Source organism: Eptatretus burgeri, chromosome 11, assembly GCF_056783735.1.
Source record: "Eptatretus burgeri isolate ZD-2024b chromosome 11, Ebu_testis_v1, whole genome shotgun sequence".
Lineage (NCBI taxonomy): Eukaryota > Metazoa > Chordata > Myxini > Myxiniformes > Myxinidae > Eptatretus > Eptatretus burgeri.
In genome coordinates, this window is record NC_140971.1 from 10,821,753 (window position 1) to 10,848,749 (window position 26,997).

Below are 26,997 nucleotides of genomic sequence, written 5' to 3' on the forward strand. Positions count from 1 at the left end.
CATAAGCCCAGGTATGACCTACCAATCAGTATTCAGAACCACCCAAACCAGATATGGTGTCTCCCTCCAACTCTTTCGTTGTGCCGAGGCACACCACAGCTTTCTCTCCGGTACTTTTCCAAGTCGTTTTGGCTTCTTTAAGAAGCCTTTTGAGCCATTTTAGATAACAATCCTTCTCGTTCACGTACTACAACAGTTCACATGCCCCGAAGATCACTATTGCTACGGGTTCCTGTGCATGCACACCAAGCATTCTGGGGCGGATTAAGTCATTCTGAAAGTCCCATGTTGTAAACTCTTATCCATTGGTGATTCAACTGTGTTATTGGAGTGACCCATCGATGACGACAGATCTCACCTCTAGCCAGTATGTTTGTGTCTGTAATATATTTTAACTCCAATGAGAGAGGAGTTTTGGCATCCACAAATATCACAAGATCGTACACAGTTCATGAACACCGATTACTTGGCTGATCAAAACGTTTTATGCAATTTGAACAAGGCAGGTGTGTGTGGCCTTTTAATGGTGATGCCCTTGGTTCTTCAGCAATCAAAAAAATTACAGACTTATGATGCACATTGTCCAGCCCCTCACCCAACATACGTTGTTTCTTTACTTTTGGAATTGCAAGCCATCCCTTTTGAATGGCATGGTAGATAAGCTTCCTTGTATTCCCCTGCCCCCCTAATTATTTTTTTTTTTTAATGGAGGTTCACCATGAATGAAGTCTAGTGGTCTCACCATGGTAGTGAAAGCCATGGAAGTGAATTAATATAGCAACAACCTTAAACACGACTCATACGTGCCATTTTGAATTTCTTCAGAGTTCCTATCTTTTCAACAACATTGTAACTAACCACAATGAAGCCCAGCGCATGCACAAACCACTCATCCCTGAAGCACATATGAAAGCAGTCAATCATTTACAACTCTGTTTCCAATGCTCATACCTTTATCTGGACACCAGCCTCGCTTCCAGTCATCGTCTACATTTTCTGTGAGGCCACACCAGGGATACTTGTCATCATTAACGCATTCGTAGTGAGGTTTGTCCTTGTAAATGAATGGAAATTGACAAACGGCCTGTTCAGGAAATGTCAGCACCACTGTGGGAATTGTAAAAATAATTAGGAAAGTGAATTTTTACAAGTTTCACCTTTCTACATTTCAATCTCACCACTACTCCTCCCCCCCAAACCTCTTCACATCTGCGTACGCCACTAAAGTTAGGGAGATCCCAAAGCCATTTCATCACAGACAGAATATTAGAAACCACATCACAAACCAGCAATGGTACCCATTCGCCTAGCCAGCAGTAATATTGCACCACTTGGTTCGTTAAGCAGTGCTGTTACTACATTTGCACTTTTTTTTGCAAGTGGACTACTTTATGTATTAACTGTTCGTCCTTCGGGTTCGAAGATGACCATGACTTCACTTTCAGTTGGAAGATTGGTGACTGTGGGTTCGGAAGTGACTGCTGAGGCCAATCCGGGCCCGGAAGGCACACCCACACATAGGACACAAGTGGATGGGTGCTGCAGTAGAAGTGGAGGTAGGCCTTCTAGGCCTCTGCAGTGCTTCTGTTTTGAGCTTGCTATGCCAGGGTGGACGGTCCAGAGCAAGAGATTCGCAAGTGCTGAGGTTGATGTCCAAGTCTTTGAGGGACACTTTGAGACAGTCCTTAAACCGTTTTTTTCTGTCCCCCTACTGAGCGCTGGCCCTGACACAGTTCTCCATATAGAAGCTGTTTTGGCAGTCGACTGTCGGGCATTCTAACGACATGGCCTGCCCATCTGGCTTGGACTTTCCGTAGAAGGGTGTGGATGCTGGGGATTTCCGGCCCGTTCCAAGAACTGTGTCGGGAATTTTGTCCTGCCACCTGATGAAAAGGAGTCTGCGTAGGCAGCTCAGGTGAAAGTGGTTGAGCTGTTTGGCGTGTCTGCTGTAGACAGTCCATGTCTCACTGGCATCGAGAAGAGTGGTGAGTACCACTGCACCATAGAGCTTCAGCTTGGTGGTAAGGCTGAGTCCTCTCCGCTCCCAAACATTCTCACGGAGTTGCCCAAAGGCAACGCTGGCCTTGGCAATCCTGTTGTTGACCTCAGCGTCAATGTTCACCACTCGCGAGAGTGCACTGCCCAGATAGGTAAAGCTGTCGACAGACTGTAGATTCTACCCCTTCACCATGATCTGTGGTTTCTGGTAGGGCTTTCCAGGCACGGGCTGGTACAAAACTTCAGTTGTTTTGGTGCTAATGGAGAGACCAAAGTTGTCACAGACCTGTGAGAAGCAGTCAATTTCATCCTGCATCTTCTGCTCTGTGCAGGCGTTGAGGACACAGTCATCAGCAAACAAGAGATCTCTGATGATGGTCTTCTTCACCTTTGTAACAGTGTGCAAGCACCTGAGGTTGAACAACCTGCTGTCAGTCCTGTACCTGATGTGTATTCCATCATGGCAGTCACGGAAGGCATCAGTCAGCATGGCACAGAAGACCATGCTGAAGAGTGTAGGGGCAAGAACACAACCTTGCTTCACGCCGTTTGTCACTGGAAAGGCTTCCGACTCGTCTCCATCATCTAGCACTTTCACCATCATGCTGTCATGGAACTGCCGGACAATCGTGATGAACTTGCTTGGACAGCCAAACTTCTGCATTATCTTCCACAAGCCATCTCTGCTGAAGTGTCGAAGGCCTTTGTGAGATCGACCAAAGTCACGAACAGGTCGCTGTGCTGCTCTTGGCATTTTTCCTGGAGTTGGCGTGCAGAAAATATTATGTCGACAGTTCCGTGTCCAGCACGGAAACCGCACTGGCTTTCTGGAAGGAGACCCTGCTCAAGGTGTTTATTGAGACGGTTGAGCAGGATGCGAGCGAAGATCTTCCCGGCTATGGGCAGGAGGGAGATGTCTTGATGATTGTCGCAAGACTGGCAGTTGCCTTTCCTCTTGTAGATGTGGACTATGCTGGCATCTTTCAGCTGTTATGTGACCTTCCTTTTATTCCACATGGACTGGAAGAGTTCAGTCAGCTTCTGCACCATGACAGAGCCTCCTGATTTATACACTTCAGCAGGAATTGCATCTGATCCTGGTGCTTTGCCACAGGAAAGTTGTTTGATGCCCTTTGTGACTACTTCTTCTTTCGGGAGGTTGTCAAGGTCCTGGTTGATCTCCATCTGAGGTAGGCGAGTGATGGCCTCATCGTTGATATCAGCAGGGCGATTGAGGACCTGGTGGAAGTGTTCAGCCCATCTCTCCAGAATCTGCTTTTTCTCTGTCAGCAACTGGGTCCCATCTGCACTGAGGAGGGGAGAAGAGCCAGAGGACTGGGGTCCATACACAGCCTTCAATGCTCCGTAGAAACGCTTGGTGTCGTGACTGTCTGCATAGCCCTGGATTTAATCAGCCTTCTTGCTATACCATACATCCTGCATCTCATGGAGTTTCTTCTGTACTTTTTGTCTTGCGCTGGCAAAGGCATCTTTCTTCGCTTGTGACGTGGGGTCGTTCTGGTGTGCTCCGAACAGTTGGTGTTTCTCTGATAGCAGTGCCTGTATCTCTTCATCGTTCTTGTCAAACCAGTCCTGGTTTTTGTGGGATGCTGGCCCGAGGTGTTTGAGGGCGATGGAGTAGACTGCATCTCTGAAAGCCACCCACTGTTCTTCAAGGCTGTCCTGGTCATCATGGGGTGTGTCCACCAGCTTGCCATCAAGGTCTCTGGAGAATTCTTCTGCAACTTTGCTGCTCTTCAGCTTGGAGATGTTGAGCCTCTTTGCAGTCTTCTGACCTTGGGGTCTTCTCATGGGCAGAATGCGAAGCTTAAGTTTGGACACGATGAGGCGATGATCAGTCCAGCAGTCGGCACCACACATGGCCTTTGTCACTCTCACGTCCTGCCTATCCCTCTTGCTGGTGATGACATAATCAATCAGATGCCATTGCCTGGAGCGTGGGTGCATCGAAGATGTCTTTTTATGGGTGGGGAGGTGGAAGAGTGTGTTCGTGATGACTAGGTCATGTGAGGAACACATCTTCAGGAGTAGAACGCCGTTGCTGTTGCACTTGCCGGTGCCGTGTCTTCCAATGATCCCTTCCCAAGTCTGGTGATCTGTCCCCACTCTGGTGTTGAAGTCCCCGAGGACAATAATCTTCTCTGACTGTGGGACTGCTGCAACGAGGGCGTCAAGTTCTTCATATAACTTATCTTTGATATCATCCCTGTTGGTCATTGTTGTGGCATATGCGCTGATCAACATTGCACTCTTCTTGTTTCCAAGTAGGAGTTGAAATGTCATCAGGCGATAATTAATGCCCTCTGGAGGCTTGGCAAGTTTTCGGGCGAGGTGGGATCTGATGGTGAATCCAACGCCTGCCTCTCGCCGTTCAGCGCTGCTGCGACCACTCCAAAAGAAAGTGTACCCACCACCAAGTTCTAAGAGCTGACCCTTGTCTGCAAGGCTTGTTTCACCAAGTGCTGCTATGTCCACGTTGTAGCGAGCTAGTTATTTGGTGACTAGTGCAGTTCTTCTTTCTGGTCTATCTGCTTTGGTGTTATCTAGCAGGGTTCGCACGTTCCACGTACCGAGGTTGAGCATCTTCAACTTGTTTTTCTTGTTATTTCGACGGCTAATTGGGATCCCCGCCAGCCGCAGTATGCTGGCCAGGGTGAAGTGAAGCAGACTATGTTTAAGGCACCTTTTTCTCGCCCCTTCCTCCATGAAGGTGAGCAGAGCGAATCCTAGAGAGGGCTGCTCAGACACCCGGGGAGCTGCCGAACTCCACTGCTGCTTCCACTAAAGGGAAAAGTGAAGGCCTTATGACTTCTTTTGGAGTCAACTAAGGCCTACCAGATTTTCTGAACTGTAAGTGCATTTTAAATCTTTCATGTGTGCTCATGTCATTCCCGACCCAGCTATAAACTGTCACCTTGGTGTTTAACAGGCCGGACGATTCATTCGTTCAATCTTTCACTTTTTAAATCCAGGCACGCATGTCGATGACGTGGCAACAAAATCAAACGTTCTGCTCGTCGCCCTGGTCAGATGTTATGCTCGTGTAATCGATTCCTGACAATTCTGTCATGGCCCGCAGGAAAAAGGTAACTACCATGAAGTCAAATCAATGTGTGTGCCGTCCCTCAGATGGACGTTAAACGAGAACCCCGCCAACCAGCATTCGTTGGTGGACGTTAAACTACCCACGGTGTCCTTCAGCGAAGCGTGGATGAGCTGTCGCTGGCACCTCGGCTAAATTATTGACGCCGACCTGTCATTTGGTAGGTGTTTATTTATTTTTTGGTTATGTGGCATTTTCTGAAGAACCTTTAATGTGTGAGTCGGTAATTGCAATCTGAGGATTATTTCACGCACGCACATGCACGCACGCACATGCACGCACGCACGCACGCACGCACGCACACAATTTTAAGCCACTTAGCGCGGAAGTGTTTTAAAATCCTTGATGAAGTTACCACTCATGTCCCTGGATTGTACCATGATGTCAATCTGTGGGATGCAAATTTGACTATGTCATAGTTAATTAGTATGCAATCCAATTGGCGTGAACATTGCATTTTTGGATCTGGCATACTCAAATTATCTAATGTACATCATTTTCCATTTGCCACAAAACTTATTTTAGAACCTCCTATACATTTTGGCCTACATTTTTGTTTCTTGCCTATTTTCTTGCGCTGCCTCTCATTACTCCTATACGGATGTGAATCCAAATCCAATGGAGTTGTTTTCGACCTAATAAATGACTTATGCTAATTGATAACATTTCTTACCTCGCTGCTCAATCACCTTTATATTGTTACGGCTGTGGAAATTCGCAGAGCACCATATAGGTCCTGAGATCAGTTATGCCGATAAGTCTGTGTTCAGATAGATTTCCCCACCGATGTCAAAGGGAATTTATTCGTGTGATCAGGGCTGTGATCTTTGAGTTAGCCGTTATTCTTTTACTATCGTTATTTTGGACCAACCGCTTCACAACAATCACCTCCACCACCAACATCGCTCTGGCCAACCGCATTTCAACCACAACCACCACCTCCTCCACAACCGACCTCACACAGCCACCTTCTCCATGACGCCAACGCCAACCACCATCTCCTAAACCGCATCTCCCCCAATAACCAACAACGAACAACATCGCTTCACCTTCAACTCCGCGGGCGCCGCCATCTTTGCGCCGGCAACGGCGAGATCACTGCAAACAGACCCGGGGGTTTCCTCGTTGTTAGCGACGGTGATTTCTACCACATCCGCTCTCCCTTCAGCGTCGATGATTCCTGCCACGTCTGCTCGCTCCAAGCTTCGCCTCAGAATTTGGATCAGGAGAGCGAGAGGGGCGGAGCCAGTGCGGGTCAGAGGTGAAAGTGCGGAGATCAGATCTCGCCTCACGAACCCTATAAAAAAGCGCGCAGAGCACGCTTTCAGTCGAGTCGGTCGGGGTTTGGAGCGGAGTTCGAGCCCAGTGGAGGGCAGTGGAAGTCCGGGTTTGCCGAGGAGACGGAGCGGGGAGCACAGCAGGCCGGCCGTGCCACGCATAATGGCGCGTTTGAGTGGGACGTGGAGAGGTTTCCAGCCAGCAGCGAACGGTCCGTGGTGATCGGGCTTCGGGACAGTCCGAGCAGCGCGAGGGACGGACGGGCTCTTAAAGAGAGCATCAACTCGGAAAGAGCATAAGGCCCGTTCGTTCCTCTGAGGCATTGCCGGCTGGGCCCGAATCACCAGGCCGTCAGACGAGGCCTGGGCCGGACCGCGGTCACGACAGCGGCCGTAGGGACGGGACGTCGCAGGTCGCCCCAGCAAGGTGAAGGTAACCAGTGCAGCCTCGCGGAGCCTCTGCGGTCTACACGGCTCCGTGCAATAAAGACCCAAAGAGGTCCAGTTTACCCCTCGCCTTTGATGGGGGTTTTCCTTGCTTTTCTTTGTATGAAAGTTGTGGCGCCATGTCCATAAGTAGAACTGTATAAGTGACTGTACATAATAGATAGACGGTATTAGCTCTCTCTTTTGCATTACTTTTGCTCGATTGATACATGACTGCATGCGTGTTCGGCATTGAATACCTGCATGACTGCATCATTGTTTACGTGTGCTTTGTAAAAAATGTGCTTGTTCAAATGTTAACCCGTTCGTTGCGTCCTCTTCCCTTAATTGAGCTGCCATCTTGCACTTGGAATATAGTTGGTTTTTAAATAGCCGGTAAAGCGATCGGGTCCAACGGGGGTCGCGATAACACCCCGCTTGGTTATCCCAAACAGAGCGAGCTGCATTAAGCGGCTCGTGTCCCAGCGGCCCCGTTGAGGTACAATCTCTCGGTAATCTACCCGCGCGATGAATTAGGTATATCGACAATTCGGCGATTGACCCTGTAGCGCGGGTAGAGTATGGACATGGTTGTGGTGTGGTTAAAAACACACCCGTGGCTGGTTTTCGGCGTTGATCTGGAAAGCCGCGACAGGATTGTCCGTTCGGTGGGCGAAACGGCCGCTATTGGTTCGACGTGGTCGTTCGCACGCTGGCGGGTGAGAATCCGTAACAATATGTTTCTATCTCCAGCTTTAGATGTCACTGGACTATACTTTTTATCCTCCGTTGGCCTTAGTCCAAAACGGGGGCTTATGGATTTGGTCTCAATTTTCGTGTCCGTGCGTGTGTCTGCAACCATATCTCAGACATGTATGGACCGATTTTATACATACCTGGTACAAAGACAACACATAATGGTATACTTATGCAGATCATTTTGTTTCGTGATGCGATCAAAGATGGCCGACTGGCGAGTATTTTAGTTGTAAAAATACCCGGCGTCGGACACGTCCTCAACCATTTCTTAGACATGCATTTACCAATCTTGTTCAAACTTGGCACACAGATAATGAATGATGGCTTACACAGATATTCACATGATTTTGTTTTGAGATTAAATCCAAGATGGCCGACTGGCGGCCATTTTGTTCCTTAAATGTGTCTCCAACCATTTCCCAGACGTGCATGGTCTGATTTTGTTCAAACTTGGCACAAGCACAGTACATGATGGTATACACCTGCCACTCACTTTGTTTTGCGATCTGATCAAAGATGGCCGACTGGTAGACTGGTGGCCATTTTAGTTGTACGTAAACATGGGCTAGCTCTTTCGCTCTGTTCAGCAAAATTACTAAAACAACTGGGACGATGATATTTTATGTCTTTTTTTTACTTGTTACTTTGTACAATGTGCATTTGCTCCTTGCTGGTTGTCCATTTATCTGATGCTGATTGCCCCTCTGTTAGCTTGTGCCAACCTCTGGCACCAAACTATCCCCTCATACCATCAAAGTTTGCCTTCCTGAAATCATTGCTTTACTCTACCATCCCGAACTATAACTTTGAACAGAATCCATGAACACACAACGCGATATTATGGTCACCTGTGCCAAAATTCTATCCTACCTCCACGTTCTTCACTACATTTGGACCATTACTTGAACCGAGGTCTCACACTGCACTCCACCTCATGGGCCTATATCCAAACTGGCTTGAAAAAGCAACAATATATCGAAATTCGTCAACCCTTAAGTGCAAACATGTGCCATTTGAAAAAAAGTTTCTCACCAGGAATATTTCCATTTGCCCAAATAAAGCCATCGTTGAAATGTATGTCACCTCCAATATCCTCCCCAGGAGGGTAAGCATGTGCCATGGTGTTTGAGTTGGGAAAGAAAGGTGAATTGTCTCCGTGAGCTGTTGGAACATTCAGTACAAACTTGTTAGGAAGTCAGTGCAAAGTCTGTCTGTTCTTGTTTTCCAACATCTATTCATTCTTCATTTATGAATGTATATCATCACTGGAAAAGTCTGGGCAAGGTTTTAAGTGCCGCACGTTGGCCCTGAAGGCCATTTTGAGGCCAGTAAAGACTGCTCTAAAGTTTATATTGGGATGTGGGGTCAGGCAGTGCTACCGCCGGTCTGCAGGCAAAAGGTAACCACCACAAATCCAATAACTCCGTTGGTTTTTAATGTCCAACACATCCTGAAACCACCGCCGGGAGAAGCTCACCACCATGAGGGCAATAATTCAATACGTTTTCAATGCACAACACGTTCCTGAACCCCACATAGTTTTTTTTCTCTCCCTGTGCAGCACCGGGTACTCAGCCTTGTATCGGAATAAAGTCAACTCTGTGGAACACATTCTTGGTTTCACAATATTTGGTATGCAATTTTAATCCAATGAACTAATGTGAGCAATTCCTAAAATGTAGGAGGGGAGGAAACGCTGAAACTCGCAAATAAGATGATTCGGATAGGAAAGAGTAATGGGGGTAATAAAGATCATGGGTCAAAACTGGTGATGATGAAGGTGGTATACTGCTTGCTTTGAAGCCTTGGAGGAAAGAGCAAGACAGAACAACCTTTGGACGATGGTTCCATCGATAGAAGAAGCAAGGATTATGGAAGCCTAAGCGGGGGGGGGGGGGGGATTCTGGAAGAACGCGTGCATCCTGGAGTAGATAGGGAGGGTTGAAGGACTGAGAGAGCAGAGGGAGCAATATCTGGAGAATAGACCATAGAAAACAGAGGGACCACTGACCTGCCTGTAATAAGAGAGCTTGAGATCCTTGACGTCAGTCTATTCGTGGGTGATTGTGATAGCTTTGAGAGCTTTAGATCCCACCAAATCCTGGAGAGATAGATATGTGATGCTGGGGCATCAACTTCGAGCAGAGAACAGTACCCTACAGAGCTACCAATATTGGCCTTGCAGACTATGAGTAGCTATGATTTTCCAAGGAAATCTTAGTATCAACAGAGGATTCCCAGTCTGTGGCTGACTCGGGAGGGCAGTTTTGCTATGTCGTCGTCCCAGGGAAAGTCATGGCTGATGGTGAGACCGAGAAATTCAAGAGCATAAACCTCTTTCAGTGAATGGCCATGTAAATAGATCGGTGGGTTCATTTGACGATCCTTCCAGAGCAACAGGTTGAATGTCATGTTTTCCAGGATTGAAGGACATGTTATCGGACTAATGGCTAATCATTTCCAGGTCAGCAGAGAAAGAAGTAGCTGCTGTACTGTATGTCTCGCAGAGAGTTGAGACTACTGTACAACACAATGTCGAGTATTCTGCCAAAAGGAAGAGAGGGTTTCCAGAGCATCAGAGAGGTTGCTTACATAGACACTACCTTGGGGAACTCCAGCAAGACGACTGTACTCCACTCCAGCCTCCACTGAGAGAGGGGAGGAGAGGATTCCATTGATTTTACAAGGAATTACAAGGAAATTTTTCCATTCGGCCAATCATGCCTGCACCATATCAATACCAGATTTAATAAATCCATCAATACCCCTTCCATTCATGTGCAGCCTTTTGGCTGCTACATTGGTACTCATTTCGCCGACCTCGGAAGGAAGACAGGCTGAGTCAACCCCCTGGTGTTAATTCAGCAGCCAACAGGGCTTGAACTCAGGACCTTAGGATCCCAAGCCACCACCCTAACCGCTAAGCCAACACCAGGTTAAATTGATGGCCAAATGTTGATCCCAAGCCACCACCCTAACCGCTAAGCCAACACCAGGTTAAATTGATGGCCAAATGTTGATCCCAAGCCACCACCCCAACCGCGAAGCCAACACCAGGTAAAATTGATAGCCAAATATTGATCCCAAGCCACCACCCTAACCGCTAAGCCAACACCAGGTTAAATTGATGGCCAAATGTTGATCCCAAGCCACCACCCTCACCGCTAAGCCAACACCAGGTTAAATTGATGGCCAAATGTTGATCCCAAGCCACCACCCTAACCGCGAAGCCAACACCAGGTTAAATTGATGGCCAAATGTTGACTGCAAAAGTGGAATAACTCAGAAATCCAGAAATGAAGGCGGCCTTCTATGCCACAGGTAGAGAACTTGGCATCTGAATTGGTATATAAATCATTCTAATTCATATATATCTTGATGGCCATATACTGTATATCAAGATGGCCACGGTATATAAATCATTCAAAGTTAAATGCAGAAGGGGGCCATTTGGCCTATCAAAGCCTGGGCTATTATAACCAATCTATTGTTGTTTGTCCATGCTCTATCCTTTTCAAATGCTGCGTGTCAAGCAAGGAAGCAGAACTTACCATTTTTCAAGTCTTTGGTATGATTAAGCCTCGTGTTTGCTTTAACGGTTAAGGTGGCTGGCTTAAGATCTTATGGTCTTGAGTTGAAGCCCCTGTTTTTTAACGGTTGAATTATCACCAGGTGGGGTCGATTCAGCCTGTTATCCTTCTGAGGTTGGCAATATGAGAAGGAATGCACTGGTAACAGAGGGCACCGCATCAGCAGCACAGCTGTGACCCCAGAAAATGATGCAATCAGCAGCCACAGGCTACACATGATAGCTAGCTAGCTTTTGCATGACTTAGCTGGGATTCTAACTGCCGACCTCCCAGCATCAGAGCAGATGCTCTCACCATTATGCCACTAAGGCTAAGTATTGCTTTGTTAGAACTGTTCATCAGTTGTGTGACAATATCTTGAGAGTAGAACCATTTCCTTATGATACCACTCGGCTGTTTTCACATCAAGTGCTTTGTGCTGATTTGGCATAGACAGGAAGGATTGGAGAGAAAATTGAGAAAAAGACAATCTAGAAGATGGGAATTGAGGTGGGGGGGGTATGTGGTATGTGATAAAGTTTGAGGGGAAGGGAAGAAAGGTGCATACTGGACTCAGGAAGTGTGAGTAAGGTTGAGTGAGCTGTACTGGGGTCAAAAGCTGTACTGGAGACAGGTTTGTTCTTATTTCCCAAAACGTCACGTGTAGATACCTTGTGCAATATGTCTTACTTTCAGCAACCGCTTGTTTCAGATTCCAGCCAAACACAGAATTATTGTTCTGATGCTGAACATGAATCCATCTGCAAGTGCGTCCTTAGCAAGTTTGGTAGAATGTAAAGAAAAGTCTATTTCAATCACAATCGTACAATCGCCGATCACATCTCGATGAATATATGTGACAGCTTGTAAAAGCAGCTACGACTGAATTGTACAAGCACCTCCTTTGACGAAGTAGATGATGATGTCAGCTTCATCATCCTCCACTTTGGTGAACTTAAAGGCTGTGGCATCAGCCCACACTTTGAATGCCTTTGCTATCGCTGCTTCCACCATTTCGTAGTTTATGTAGATCGAGCTGTTTATGAGCCTGCAACGATATGTGAACAAATCATCACCATGACCAAGATCAATAACAAGGAGAAAGGTGAGCATACTTGGTGACAACAGAAACGAACCTGTACGTAAGGTCGTAACGATCCCAACGTGGCTCGTTGACAAATGTACTGAACGCTTTGACATCTGGAAATCCGCAACGAGGTGCTCGCACGAGATCCAAAACGGAAGTATCCACTTTGCCAGTCTCAGGAAGCCCATAAAATGCCTGCATCTTGGACAAGGCACTACCGATCTCCTGGGTTGATGCAGAGGCATCTCTCCTATCGTCCGTTCGGATGTAACCTCCGGTCAACAGAAAAGTCTGAAGGCAAAACAAATGCATTTAAATATGTTTTGTTATGAACACCAGTGATTTGATATTGTTGTTGCTTAAGTAAGGTGATCATCCAGATGCCACCGAAAGGTGTTTGACAATTATCATACGAATATATTGGTGACAGCATATTGATCTTGGCATCTTTGTACTGCAAGCGCTTCTTCTGGGGCTGCAGTTCATCCAGGTGAGAAAACTTAATCAGCTTTCATCTAAGTGGCTAAGATTTCCATAAATTAACCCCCATGCTCTTCCAGCAAAAGGAAGCTGCATAAAGTAACCAAGAAAGGCTACAGCAACGCGCACCACTGAGCCTCCCAAACATGTACTAGGTGCAATGCCAAAAGCACTCAATATATATATATATATATCAAGACATAATCACATAATTATGGGGGAATTAACCCATCTATAAGGATGGGTTCTTCGCTCATAGAATATATGATATGGATGTGGATAACATGGTTGCCATAGTAATGCACTGATGACAGGTTGCGACCAAGCTTGCCATCCTGTCTCTGCAATTTAACGATGCCAGTACATTTTTCCAAAACAGATGTCTAAGCTCATGGAAAAGCTGAATTATAGAGGGTGAAAGATCAATGGACTGAAGTGGAGTGAAAAATGGGGGGAAAGAACACACAGATGCACCACATTGCTGGCAAACGAGTTAGGCAGAAATCAGGAACGAGGGTCAGTGAATGTAGAAATGCTCAGAATCGAACATGACGTGCCAATGAGCTGTAATCATGAATATCTACAAGGAAAAGCCCAAGATGAGAGTTTTGGGGTTTTTTTGTATGCATTGTCAAGGCTCGTATAAGAGCTAACACAAAGAACATATAACAAAGGGAGCATGAGACAAGAGGGGTGGGAGAGGGTAGCACAAAACAGTGGGGGAACAGAGACATTAGGAGATCTGTGGAAGGGAGTGGGATGGGGTCATGCTTTTGGTTTTGGTTTTAAGATCGTGGTTTTGGATGGGGGAAGATATGAGATGGTGGTGAACAGCTGTTTTAAAGACCTGGAGGGAAGAATGGGATTGAAGAGAGTGTGGAAGTTTGTTCCGGAAGTGGGAAAAAAAAAGAGGAGTGAAAGAGTGAAGGTGAGCAGTTATTCTTGATTTTGGTAGTTTTACCTGAGGGGGTTACTGGGGGACCTTGAGCACCCTGCGAAAATATTGGGGGGACATACACTACATGGCCAAAAGTATGTGGACACCTACTTGTCTAACATCTCATTCCATAATTATGGACATTAACATGGAGTTGGTCTCCCCTTTGCTGCTATAACAGCCTCCACTCTTCTGGGAAGGCTTTTCACGAGATGTTGGAACATTGCTGCGGGGATTTGCTTCCATTCAGCCACAAGAGCATTCGTGAGATTGGGCACTGATGTTGGGCGATTAGATCTGACTCGCAGTTGGCATTCCAATTCATCCAAAAGGTGTTCGATGGGGTTGAGGTCAGGGCTCTGTGTAGGCCAGTTAAGTTCTTCCACACCGATCTCGACAAACCATTTCTGTATGGACCTCGCTTTATGCACGGGGGCATTGCCATGCTGAAACAGAAAATGGCCTTCCCCAAACTGTTGCCACAAAGTTGGAAGCACAGAATCATCTAGAATGTCATTGTATGCTGGAGCGTTAAGATTTCCCTTCACTGGAACTACAGGGACGAGCCCGAACCATGAAAAACAGCCCCAGACCATTATTCCTCCTCCACCAAACTTTACAGTTGGCACTATGCATTCGGGCAGGTAGTGTTCTCCTGGAATCCACCAAACTCAGATTCGTCCGTCGGACTGCCAGATGGTGAAGCGTGATTCATCACTCCAGAAAACACGTTTCCACTGCTCCAGAGTTCAATGGCGGTGAGCTTTTCACCACTCCAGCCGACGCTTGGCATGGTGCATGGTGATCTTAGGCTTGTGTGCGGCTGCTTGGTCATGGAAACCTATTTCATGAAGCTCTCGACAAACAGTGCTTGTGCTGACATTGCTTCTCGAGGCAGTTTGGAACTCGGTCGTGATTGTTGCAACTGACGACGGATGATTTTACACGCTATGCGCTTCAGCACTTGGCGGTCCTGTTCTGCGAGCTTGCGTGGCCTACCACTTCATGGCTGAGCTGTTGTTGCTACTAGATATTTCCACTTCATAAAGCAGCATTTACAGTTGACCGGGGCAGCTATAGCAGGCCAGAAATTTGATGAACTGACTTGTTAGAAAGGTGGCATCCTGTAACGGTGCCACGTTGAAAGTCATTGAGCTCTTCAGTGCAGCCCATTCTACTGCCAATGTTTGATTCTGGAGATTGAATGGCTGTGTGTTTGATTTTATGCACCTGTCGGCAATGGGTGTGGCTGAAATAGCTGAATCCACTAATTATAAGGGGTATCCACATACTTTTGGCCATATAGTGTGGCACAGACAGAGCAGGGGTGGGGGAAGGCCAGAGAGGAGATGGTAGAAGACAGAAAGACCACCGACCTGCCTGCAGTGAGAGTGAGAGACCCAAAGACTCAGCTTCATTGTGGGAGATAGAAATGATCCTAAAAGCCTTCGTTTCCACAGCGTGAAGCCGAGCTAGGTGGAACACCAGCTCCACCATGGGAGAGCAGTACTCCATCAGGCTGCAGATGAAAGCTTTCCACGTGATCAGGAGGGAACTCAGATTTGCCAAGGAAGGACTTTGCACGATGGAGGATGCCTAGTTGGCAACTGGCTTTGGAAGCCAGCTTGGAATTGTGGCTTTCCCAGGAAAGATCATGGCAGATAGTGATGTCCAAAAGCTTGAATGACTGGACTTCTTCAAGAGGACTGTTGAGAAAGTTGATGGAGTTTGGGGGGGGGGAGGGGGTTCCAGACGGTCCTTTCAGAGAGACATAGATAGTGAGAGTGTGAGATTTGTCAGGATTGAAAGACATGTTCCATGTGTTTGACCAGCTTGTGATTTTATCCAGATCTGCAGAGATTGAAGAGGCTGCCGATTACCGATCTGAGGGATGACAGATGGTACAGCAAAGGGTGGAGTCATCAGCAAAGCCCAAAACAAATTGGAGCTGACTGCAAGGCTGAATAGCTCCTGAGATTACACTTCCTACAGAGGTTGATTCAGAGATTTGTCACCTGATCCTTACGAAAGGACAAAGTGAGAGTGTAAGACCATTCTGCATTGAAAGAGATGTTCCAGATTGGCGAGCACCTTTTTGTAATCCAGATCCACAGATCGGGACGCAAATGCCAATGGTGTCTGGCACAAATTAGAATCATTTATATGAACGTAACTGGAGGTACAGAGGATTCTCCAGGCAAGCATATACAGTAGCTAATTGATGGAGAAGTGAACACGATTTGTGCCAATTTGATGTCTTTTTGGATATCAAACTCACAAGGAGCTGTTGCAATCCCAATGCAAGCTGCTTTTTGTATGCCTGGAGGAAAAGAGAGAGAGAGAGACAGAGAGACAGAGAGACAGAGAGACAGAGAGACAGAGAGACAGAGAGAGAGAGACTGACTGACTGACTGAAGGTATCGACTTTTAATGAGATGTTCAATGAGAGTACTCTGACCTCATTTGCGATTCAGGCAATCCATCAGTTGTCGGGATAGTAGGAGTGTCATGTCGTGAGTGGCATGGCCAGGATGGGAGCCAAATTGATGATCGCAGATCAGAGAGTTGAAGAAGTAATAAGTTGAAGTCTGTGTCAATGTTTGATCACATTACTTTGCTTATGATCGGGGACAAAGCTGATTGTTCTTGTAACAATTGTGGATCAAATTTAGCATCGTTTTTGTGAATAAATAATGGTACACTTTTTCAGGTAATGTAAGTAAAGGTAGTGTCCACAACATTAAATTATGAAATCTGACAATCCTCCCAGAAAGACCTGCAAAAGAGCAAAGTAGAGATGCACTGGTCTTGGTTCCTGCACGGCATGCCTTGTGGGATATCAAAGGTCAGATGTTGAGTGGGATTGCTACACGCGTAAGGTATGAACGGATGAAGAAGAGAAAGTATTTCTGTGAGCAATGTGTTCCAGGGCCAGTTAATGTCAACAGCTGAAAACATGGTGGAGCAGTCTGTGTGAGACAAAGAAGATTGCTGGAGAGACCAATTTGTCTTGTTGAGCTGTCAGAGATGGTGGCACCTGAGTAGCTCCCTAGGTATGGCGAGAGAAATAGCTGCTTTCAATAGGACAAGGTCTGAGGAGACAATTGGAGCTGAGCAGGAACAAAGTAAATCATCATCATTTCATATGTAGCCTGTGGCTGCTGGTTGCTTTGTTGCTGGGGGTGCCACTGATGCAGTGCCCCCTGTTTCCAGAAAGCTGGTCATCATTTTAATGACCTCGGAAGAATGACAGTCTGAGTCAACTCACCTGGTGTTATTTAAAGGAACGACAGGGGCTCGAACTCACGACTCGAAGTAAGATGTTAAGCCAACCAATTTGACCGTGAAGCAAACACCAGGCTTAACAAAAGAGATGAGAGGGAAAGTTTGACAAAATGAACTCCAGCTTTGATTCGGAGTCTTTTGGAATGTGGAGGTTTGTAAATCTGACATATCGAGTGAGGTCTTGAGCTCAGAGAATGTTTTAACTACAACATTGTAGCCAAAGCTTATAGGATTGACACCAAGCAGATTAGTGTGGTGGCACATGGAGTAGATGGATTAGGAAAAAAGGGCGTTGATGAAATGACAACTGATCGAGTGATCATCAATGTTAAATGGTGGCAAAGCATGTACAGAATAGGGGGAAGGCCTGGAAAAAAACAGCTGGGATGTAGAAAGCTAGGAGTGCATGAGAGTGGCATTCCAGTAGGGGCCAAGTGACTCATGCACCACCACTGTACACACAACTGAAGCACAGAATCAATAGATCTGCAAGCTCAGGTTATTTTTTGTTAATCTAACATTTTAATAGAAAAGCAAGAGCAAAGGCTTAAATGAAGGGGCGAGGACAACAAATATAATCAGACGAATGGAGTAAGAAGGTGGTGGAGCGAGTCAAGAAGACATGACAATAAAAGTGGAAGAAGAGTAAAGGCAACCATTTTTATCATTATTATCTTATTTTGGTGAATATTTGGGTAATAGATGTGGGATGAGCATTATATATATATGAGAAACACATAAGAGTGAAGAGAGCACAAATAAATAGATAAGCATAGTAAGCAACAGATTAACAGAACCCTGTATGTTCAATGGTTGGAGCTGAGTAGTACAAGTACTGTATAGCAAAACAACAACAACAACAACAACAACAAAAGCACTAATGATACAACAATGGACACACAAGCCAAAGTTGGGAGACCACAACAACAGTGATGCAGGAAAAAAAACAAGAAAGAGCAATCAGAGATTACAGACTCTCTCATCAGTGGTTTTGTGATGGTTATCTTGTGTGGCCAAAAAAATAGAAGGATGTACTAAATTAAAGGTCGTTAATTGTAATGAAAGATCTAAATGGTCTCGTTGTAAATGTGTAAAGGCAAAAGATCTGAGAAGTTGTAAATGTCAAACGGTTTGAAGGTCTGAAAAGGTCAAAAGGGTCGAAGTGGTCTCAAATATCAAAAGGGTCTTAAAAGGTTGAAGGGGTTCTAAAAGGTGTAATTTAAGGTTTAAAGGGTTGGAATTGTCTGAAGGGGTCTAATGGGTATTAAAACATATATAGATGGTCTACAGGTCAAAGGATTAAACAAGGTATTAAAAGGTGTGAAGGTCTAAAGGTCTAAAGGGTAGAAAAGAGTCTAAGGGTCTTTAGGATTCTAAAGGATGTAACAGGGTCTATAGGGTCTTGGGGTTCCAAAGTGTCTTAGAGGTCTTGAGGGTCTTAAAAAGGTTTTAGGGGACTTAGGGGTCCAAAGGGTATAAGGGTAGAAAGGAGTCTAAAGGGTTTTGAGGGTATTCGGGGTTCTAACAGGATCTGGATGGTCTTAGGGATCTGTGTTGTAAAGGGTGTAACGGGGATTATGAGATATTCGGGGTCTATAGAGTCGACAGCAGGGAGTCCTAAACCCAGAGTTGTGACCCAGAGTTGAAAAATTCCCTTTAAATATTCTGGTTAAAGCATTTTCTCCAACAATTTTTATCATAGATAACAGTACCAAGTAGATATACCGGGAACATTTGGGTCACGAGGCAAATGTGCTTTCAAATTTTGGGTCATGGACAAAAACGTTTGGGAACCACTCGTCTGCAGGGATATATAGTTTCTTTAAGAGTCTGAGGGTTTTAAAAGGTCGAAAGGTTGTTAGGAGTCTAAAGGGCCTTCGTGTAGTGTTATGGCTCTTAGGGGGTCTGAAGGGTTTTAAGGGTCTTGGGGATTTGAAGGGTTGTCAGAATTTTAAGGGTCTGAAAGGGTCTTTGGGGTCTTAAAGTATATTGGGGTGTAATGTAATTAATACACCTACTCACATTCTGTGCGGACAAACAGACAAACAAGCAGTCATAGACTGGTACTGACGAAATCGTCAACTTGACCTCTGACCTTGTCTAATAAAAGCTGTCTCTGGAGAAAGTAGCAACGCAAACCAGAAGTTTGTACGATGATTCTGTTCCAAACCATCAAAAATCGAATATTTGACCTCACTGTGACCTTGACCTTTGAACTATTTTCACCAAAATCTAATCAGCACCAGCCATCACCCTCCTGAATCACGTGGTGTAATTTGACATTGGTAGCTTCTTCCGTTCTCGAGTTATCGTGCCTACAAACAAACAAACAAGCAGTCAAAGATTGGTACTTACGAAATCGTCAACTTGACCTCTGACCTTTTCTAATAAAAGCTGTCTCTAGAGAAGGTAGCGACGCAAACCAGAAGTTTCTCCGATGATTCTGTTCCAAACCATCAAAAACCGAATGTTTGACCTCACTGTGATTTTGACCTTTGACCGATTTTGACCAAAATCTAATCAGCACGAGCCATCACCCTCCTGAATCACGTGGTGTAATTTGACATTAGTAGCTTCTTCTGTTCTCGAGCTATCGTGCCTACAAACAAACACACAAACACACACACACACACACACACAAACAAACAAACAAACAAACACACAAACAGAGGACGGAAGTCATCAATATACTTACGAAATCTTTAGATTTCGTAACAAGCAGTCATAGACTGGTACTTATGAAATCGTCAACTTGACCTCTGACCTTGTCTAATAAAAGCTGTCTCTAGAGAAGGTAGCGACGCAAACCAGAAGTTTCTACGATGATTCTGTACCAAAACATCAAAAATCGTAACGTCGACCGAAGCAAAAATCTCCATTTCGCCACGCAATTATTTAATATTATTTTATCAAAGTCACAAAACCGTAATATTCGGCCATCCACCAACAATCTTTACATAATCCGACGGCTTAGCGAGTCAGGCATGCGACGATAACCTTTATTGGGATAAAAAAATGACTTTTAAACACCATCTTTATCAAAAACACCATCAGCGCGCACACGGAAAACCTTTATGTGACTCAACGACGTGTCTGCTCGAGCGCGGCTGCACCACGTGACGAGCCGTTTTGTGGCGAGTGAAATATTTTTTATACAATCTTAAAACGTCTCCAAAACATCCGATTTTTACCAGAATTTCGACAACCGAATGTTAAGCATCCTAAGCTATCGCAAAAATCGTAGATAAAATTAAAATCGAAGTTAAAACGAACTCGTAATTTCGACCGAAGCAAAAATACTCCATTTCTCCACATGAATTTACGGAATTATGTTTGACCTCACTGTGACCTTGACCTTCGACCGATTTTGACCAAAATCTTATCAGCACTAGCCACCACCCTCCTGAATTACGTGGTGTAATTTGACATTGGTAGCTTCTTCCATTCTCGAGTTATCGTGCCGACAAACAAACAAACAAACAAACAAGCAGTCATAGACTGGTACTTACGAAATCGTCAACTTGACCTCTGACCTTGTCTAATAAAAGCTGTCTCTCGCGAAGGTAGCGACGCAAACCAGAAGTTTCGACGATGATTCTTTATCAAACGATCAAAAATCGTAACGTCGACCGAAGCAAAAATCTCCATTTCTCCACGCAATTATATTATACCTTAACGTAACTCAACGACGCGTCTGCTCGAGCGCGCTGTATCATGGGACGACCCGTGATGCGTCGCGTGAAATATTTTTTATACAATCTGAAAACGTCTCCAAAACATCCGATTTTTACCAGAATTTCAACAACCGAGTTTTAAGCGTCCTAAGCGATCGCAAAAACCGAAGACAAAATTAAAATCGAAGTTAAAATGGAGTCGTGACGTCGAGTGAAGCAAAAATCTCCATTTCTCCACGTGAATTTACAGAATTATGTTTGACCTCACTGTGACCTTGACCTTTGACTGATTTTGACCAAAATCTAATCAGCACTAGCCATCACCCCCCTGAATCACGTGGTGTAATTTGACATTGGTAGCTTCTTCCGTTCTAGAGTTATCGTGCCTACAAACAAACAAACAAACAAACAAACAGAAACGGAAGGCATCAATATACTTACGAAATATTTAGATTTCGTAACACACACACACACACACACACACACACACACACACACACACACACACACACACACACACACACACACAGACACACACACACACAGACACACACACACACACACACACACACACACACACACACACACACACACACACACACACACACACACACACACACACACACACGACGGAAGTCATCAATATACTTACGAAATCTTTAGATTTCGTAAGTAACAAACTATGGCGTCTTAGAAGTCTATAGACAGAGAGCCAAGCAAACAGACAAACGGACACAAATACAATCCCCTCTCCTCTGGTGAGGGTAATAAAATCTGGCCAGGTATACATAACTTTGGAGCAAGTCTCTCAAACAAAGCAAAAGCATCCACGAGCACTGAGAAATGTAAACCAGAAAATTCCTGTGACCGTGCTGTGACATTATGGGCTGTGCTTTGTTGTGAGAATTTCAATGATGTTACTCTAATAAACTAGTGATGGGGAAAATCACTATCATAAAAACTTTCATTCAACCTTGGATAAGAGGTAGTTTTTAGCACAGCCATATGGCATTTATTAATAATGGCAAGATATCTATGACCACACATTTTAAAAAGTCACATTCACACATCATGACATTGGTGATGAATTGTAGATGCCGTCTCTTTATTGCTGCATACGTAACATTTCTAATTTGGGATGTTTACATACATGTGTGACGTTCAATAAAAGTTCTCAGAGCGAGATACAATAACCCAAGTAGTGATGCCAACTTTGTCTATCTTCTAATGTACAAGCACATACGCTTACTTATGATCTTTTTCTTACAAATTATGCCGACTTCGTATGTTGAAAAACAAAATACTTCAGATTTCTGTCTGTTTTGAACATTTTGAACCCTCTGTCATATTATATCTGTTGATTAAAAAAAAAAAAACTTTCATAAGGACTGTCACACGCTTTGCCTTTTTAACATTACCTGTCCTCCAGGTCCTTATAGTGGGGCAACTTAGCTAAATATAGCATAACAATTGTGCATTTTGTGAGGAAAGCACCAAATTTGGCACACTAGTAGCCTATCATATTATGAACAGAGTTGGATATTGGGCCATCTCAAATTCAGCCGCTGATGGCTGTGGCAGCCATTTTCCACTGCCATCAAAAATTTTGAGATGGTCCAATATCCAAATCTATTCATAATATGATAGGCTACTAGTATAGTGTGCCAAATTTGGTGCTTTCCTCACAAAATGCACAATTGTTATGCTAAGTTGCCCCACTATTACACCTCCCTCCCCACACCTGGCTCAAATCTTTTTCCTTATGTACCGGCCAACAGCTAATTTATTTACTTCTGCAGTAAAGAATGATCCGGTAATAGCTTGTGTCCGAAAAACAGGAAGACAAGGTCATAACAAGGAATTAAGGTTTGATTGGGACTGAAACCCATGATATCCATGTGATGAAGCCTTGTGTTAGCTTAATGGTGAGGGTGGTGGGCTTGGTATCCTCAGATCCTGAGTTCAGATCCTCCACGGCTGATGAATTAATACCAGGTGGGGTCGACTCTGCCTGTCATTCTTCCGAGGTCGGCAAAACGAGTGCCAGCTTGCTAGTTTCCTGTGTCGGAGTGGTGACCCATCCAGGATTGTGCCCAATAGCCAAGGAGACTGCTTCAGCAGCACAAATGCTCTGCACAGAGTATGGTCCCAATGGAGGATGGATGGATCCATAATGATGAGAAGTGCTCAGCCAGTTGGTCCACCAAACAAATATTTTCTGAGAAGACTCACAAATTAATTTGCAGCCTCATGTTCAATGAATTTGGCTTATTGACTTCCTCTACTCTTGTAGCCAATGTGTGGCTCTTAATGGAGTCTTCTCATCTCCTCTCCCTGTAAAGGCTGGGGTGCCACAAAGCAGTTTTCTGGGCTTGTGCTATTCCTAATCTTCTTCACCAATCTCTGATTCTCTGGAAAAATCCTCTTTATGTCTTCGCCAATGACCACACCCTCTGCCATAACACCACCCCCCTACAAGGACTTGAAGGACCCCCCTACAAGGACCCCCCTACAAGGAAAATTGAAGGCCCCCGAGCGACCAGGTGAGTGCATCGATATGAATGAAACTTTGCAGGTTCATGGTACTCAATGAGTACTACAACTTTGCCTCAGGACATATTGACCGATTTCGCTTTGGTCAGGGGTCAAAGGTCAATTAATGCAAAAATTGATAATATGCGAGAGCTGGAGGTGCCTTTGCGCCAAATGCTACTCCTCCTAGGGTTATGGTCGGATGGTTATGAAAATTCACACTAATCGTCTGGAATACATTGTGCACAAACGATCAAGCCGGATTTTCGATTTAGGTCTTTGTTCACCCACAGCACCCCCTCGAACTTTGGGGATTTCCGATTTCAAACCACATTTTCGGTACTTTTCATTCAAATTGATACAGAGTAGTTATCAGTAGATGGAACTGGATGGGATTTGATATGCATAATCTTAAGGTGATTCCATATCCGCTATATGACATCCATTTTGCTCTATATATTATAGTTTCCATGCTCGGTGACCCATCGCCACCTACCGGCTTGTTTGTTTGTTTATCTGTCTATTTGCTTGTCTGCACAGAATTTTTGTGTTTTTCTCCACAACTGATTGTTGGATTGAGACGAAATTTTCACCATAGGAGCGACGACTCATGTAGAATGTTTTATTGATAATTATGACGTCATAAGTCACGTGGTGTGGCAGCCATGTTGGAAAAATGGGGGGAAAAAAACTTGGACCTCTGTATCTCTGAAACCGCACCAAGGAAAAAATTGAAACTTGGCACATAGTAAGTACTCCTCATGAGGAATGAGTGTTATTTTATTATGATATCATAATTGCATATGGAGAATGCCACATCCGATTAGTATGAAAATTTTTGAGGGTCATCTCGGGATAAAATGGTCCACAGCAAAGTTTCTATGACATCATCGATCACCTGATTCGGCAGCCATATTGTGAAAAAAAAACTTCAAAAATCTTCTCTGAAGTGGCAAAACAGATTGAGGCACAACGTCACATGTCTGACTGCTTGTCTCTTCTTCTTCTTCTTCTTCTTCTTTTGGCTGCTCCCGTTAGGGGTCGCCACAGCGGATCATCCGTCTCCATTTCGCTCTGTCCTCCACATCTTCCATTGACACTCCAACCACCCACATGTCCGCCATCACCGCATCCATGAACCTCTTCTTTGGCCTTCCTCTTCTCCTCCTACCTGGCGGCTCCATCCTCAGCATCCTTCTCCCGATATACTCCGCTTCCCTCCTGTGCACATGTCCAAACCATCTCAATCTCTCCTCTCTCACTTTGTCTCCAAACCATCCGACCTGTGCTGTCCCTCTAATATACTCATTCCTTATCCTGTCCATCCTCATCACTCCCAACGAGAATCGCAGCATCTTTAACTCTGCCACCTCCAGCTCCGCTTCCTGTCTTTTTGTCAGCGCCACCGCCTCCAAACCATACAACATAGCTGGTCTCACTACCATCTTATAAACTTTCCCCTTCACTCTTGCAGATACCCTTCTGTCACAAATCACTCCTGCAACTCTTCTCCACCCACTCCATCCTGCCTGCACTCTCTTTTTCACTTCTCTCCCACACTCTCTGTTACTATGGAAAGTTGATCCCAGGTATTTAAACCCATCCACCTTCCCCACCTCAACTCCTTACAACCGCACCATACCACCACCCTCCCTCTCATTTACGCACATGTACTCCGTCTTACTCCGATTGATTATCATTCCCCTTCTCTCCAGTGTGTACCTCCACCTCTCGAGGCTCGCCTCAGCCTGCTCCCTACTCTCCCTACAGATCATGATGTCATCCGCGAACATCATAGTCCATGGAGACTCCAGTCTGATCTCGTCCGTCAACCTGTCCATCACCATTGCAAACAGGAAAGGGCTCAGAGTCGATCCTTGGTGCAATCCCACCTTTACCTCAAACTGGTCCATCATTCCTACCACACACCTCACCGCTGTCACACTGTCCTCATACATATCCTGCACGATCCTCACATACTTCTCTGCCACTCCCGACTTCCTCATACAATACCACAACTCCTCTCTTGGCACCCTATCATAAGCTTTCTCTAAATCCACAAACACACAATGTATCTCCTTCTGGCCTTCCCTATACTTCTCTATCAACATTCTCAAAGCAAACATCGCATCAGTAGTGCTCTTTCCTGGCATAAACCCATATTGCTGCTCACAGATCGTCACCTCTACTCTCAACCTAGCTTCCACTACTCTTTCCCACAACTTCATGGTGTGGCTTAACAACTTTATCCCTCTGTAATTTCCACAGCTCTGCACATCACCCTTGTTCTTGAAAATCGGAACCAGTACACTTAATCTGCACTCCTCCGGCATCCTCTCACTTTCCAAGACTTTATTAAACAATCTGGTTAACAACCCCACTGCCATCTCTCCTAAGCACTTCCATGCCTCCACTGGTATACCATCTGGGCCAACTGCCTTTCCACTTTTCATCCTCTTCATAGCAGTCCTCACTTCATCCTTACTGATCCACCACACTTCCAGATTCACTATCTCCACCTCTTCCAACCTTCTCTCTCTCTCATTTTCTTCATTTATCAGCTCCTCAAAGTACTCCATCCACCTTCTCAACACACTCTCCTCGCTCGTCAGCACATTCCCATTTGCGTCCTTTATCACCCTAACCTGCAGCACATCCTTCCCAGCTCGGTCCCTCTGCCTTGCCAATCGGTATAAATCCTTTTCCCCTTCTTTTGTATCCAACTTCTCATACAGCTCGTCATATGCCTTTTTCTTAGCCTTTGCCACCTCTCTCTTTGCCTTTCGACGCCACTCCTTGTACTCCTGCCTACTTTCTTTATCTCTCTGACTATCCCACTTCTTTTTCGCCAACCCCTTCTTCCTTATACTTTCCTGTACTTCCTCGTTCCACCACCAAGTCTCCTTATCTTCCTTCCTCTGTCCAGATGTCACATCAAGTACCTTCCTAGCTATCTCCCTCACCACTTCTGCTGTAGTTTCCCAATCATCCCACCCATCTTTACCACCATCCAACACCTGTCTCACCTGCTCCCTGAATTTCATGCAACAGTCTTCCTCCTTCAGCTTCCACCATCTGGTCCTTGGTTCAGCCCTCACTCTCTTCCTCCACCTCACCTCCAAAATCATCCTACAAACCACCATCCGATGCTGTCGAGCTCCACTCTCCCGTGCCACCACCTTACAGTCTCTAATCTCTTTCAGGTTGCATCTCCTGCTTAAGATGTAATCCACCTGTGTGCACTTTCCTCCACCCTTGTACGTCACCCTGTGTTCCTCCTTCTTCTTGAAATACGTATTTACCACCGCCATTTCCATTCTTTTTGCAAAATCTACCACCATTTGCCCTTCCACATTCCTCTCGTTGACACCGTACCAACCCATCACCTCCTCATCCTCTTTATTCCCTTCCCCAACATGCCCATTGAAATCTGCTCCAATCACTACTCTTTTTTCCTTGGATACACTCTCCACCACTTCATCTAACTCATTCCAGAAATCTTCTTTATACTCCATCTCACACCCCATATGCAGTGCATATGCACTGATGACATTCATCATCACCCCTACAATTTCCAACTTCACACTCATCAATCGGTCAGACACTCTCCTCACCTCCAATAACCTCTTGACATAATCCTCCTTCAGGATTACCCTGACACCATTTCTCCTCCCATCCACACCATGGTAGAAAAGTTTGAAACCACCTCCAATGCTCTAGCCTTACTCCCCATCCACTTGGTCTCTTGTACACACAGTATGTCCACCTTTCTTCTCTCCATCATATCAGCCAACTCTCACCCTTTGCCAGTCATAGTCCCAACATTCAAAGTTCCAACTCTCACCTCCA

The 26,997-nt window shown here is 45.2% G+C and overlaps 1 protein-coding gene across 1 annotated transcript in view; it reads right to left on the minus strand.

Moving 5' to 3' along the window:
• Positions 1-26,997, minus strand: part of LOC147016497 (matrix metalloproteinase-9-like) — a 75,505-nt gene that overhangs the window by 43,883 nt on the left and 4,625 nt on the right. The window contains exons 2-5 of the mRNA XM_085845209.1: positions 12,290-12,531; positions 12,053-12,201; positions 8,617-8,745; positions 952-1,107 (exon numbers count right to left, since the gene is read on the minus strand). Coding sequence (XP_085701335.1) covers positions 952-1,107; positions 8,617-8,745; positions 12,053-12,201; positions 12,290-12,531 — 676 coding nt within the window. The remainder of the gene's footprint in view (positions 1-951; positions 1,108-8,616; positions 8,746-12,052; positions 12,202-12,289; positions 12,532-26,997) is intronic.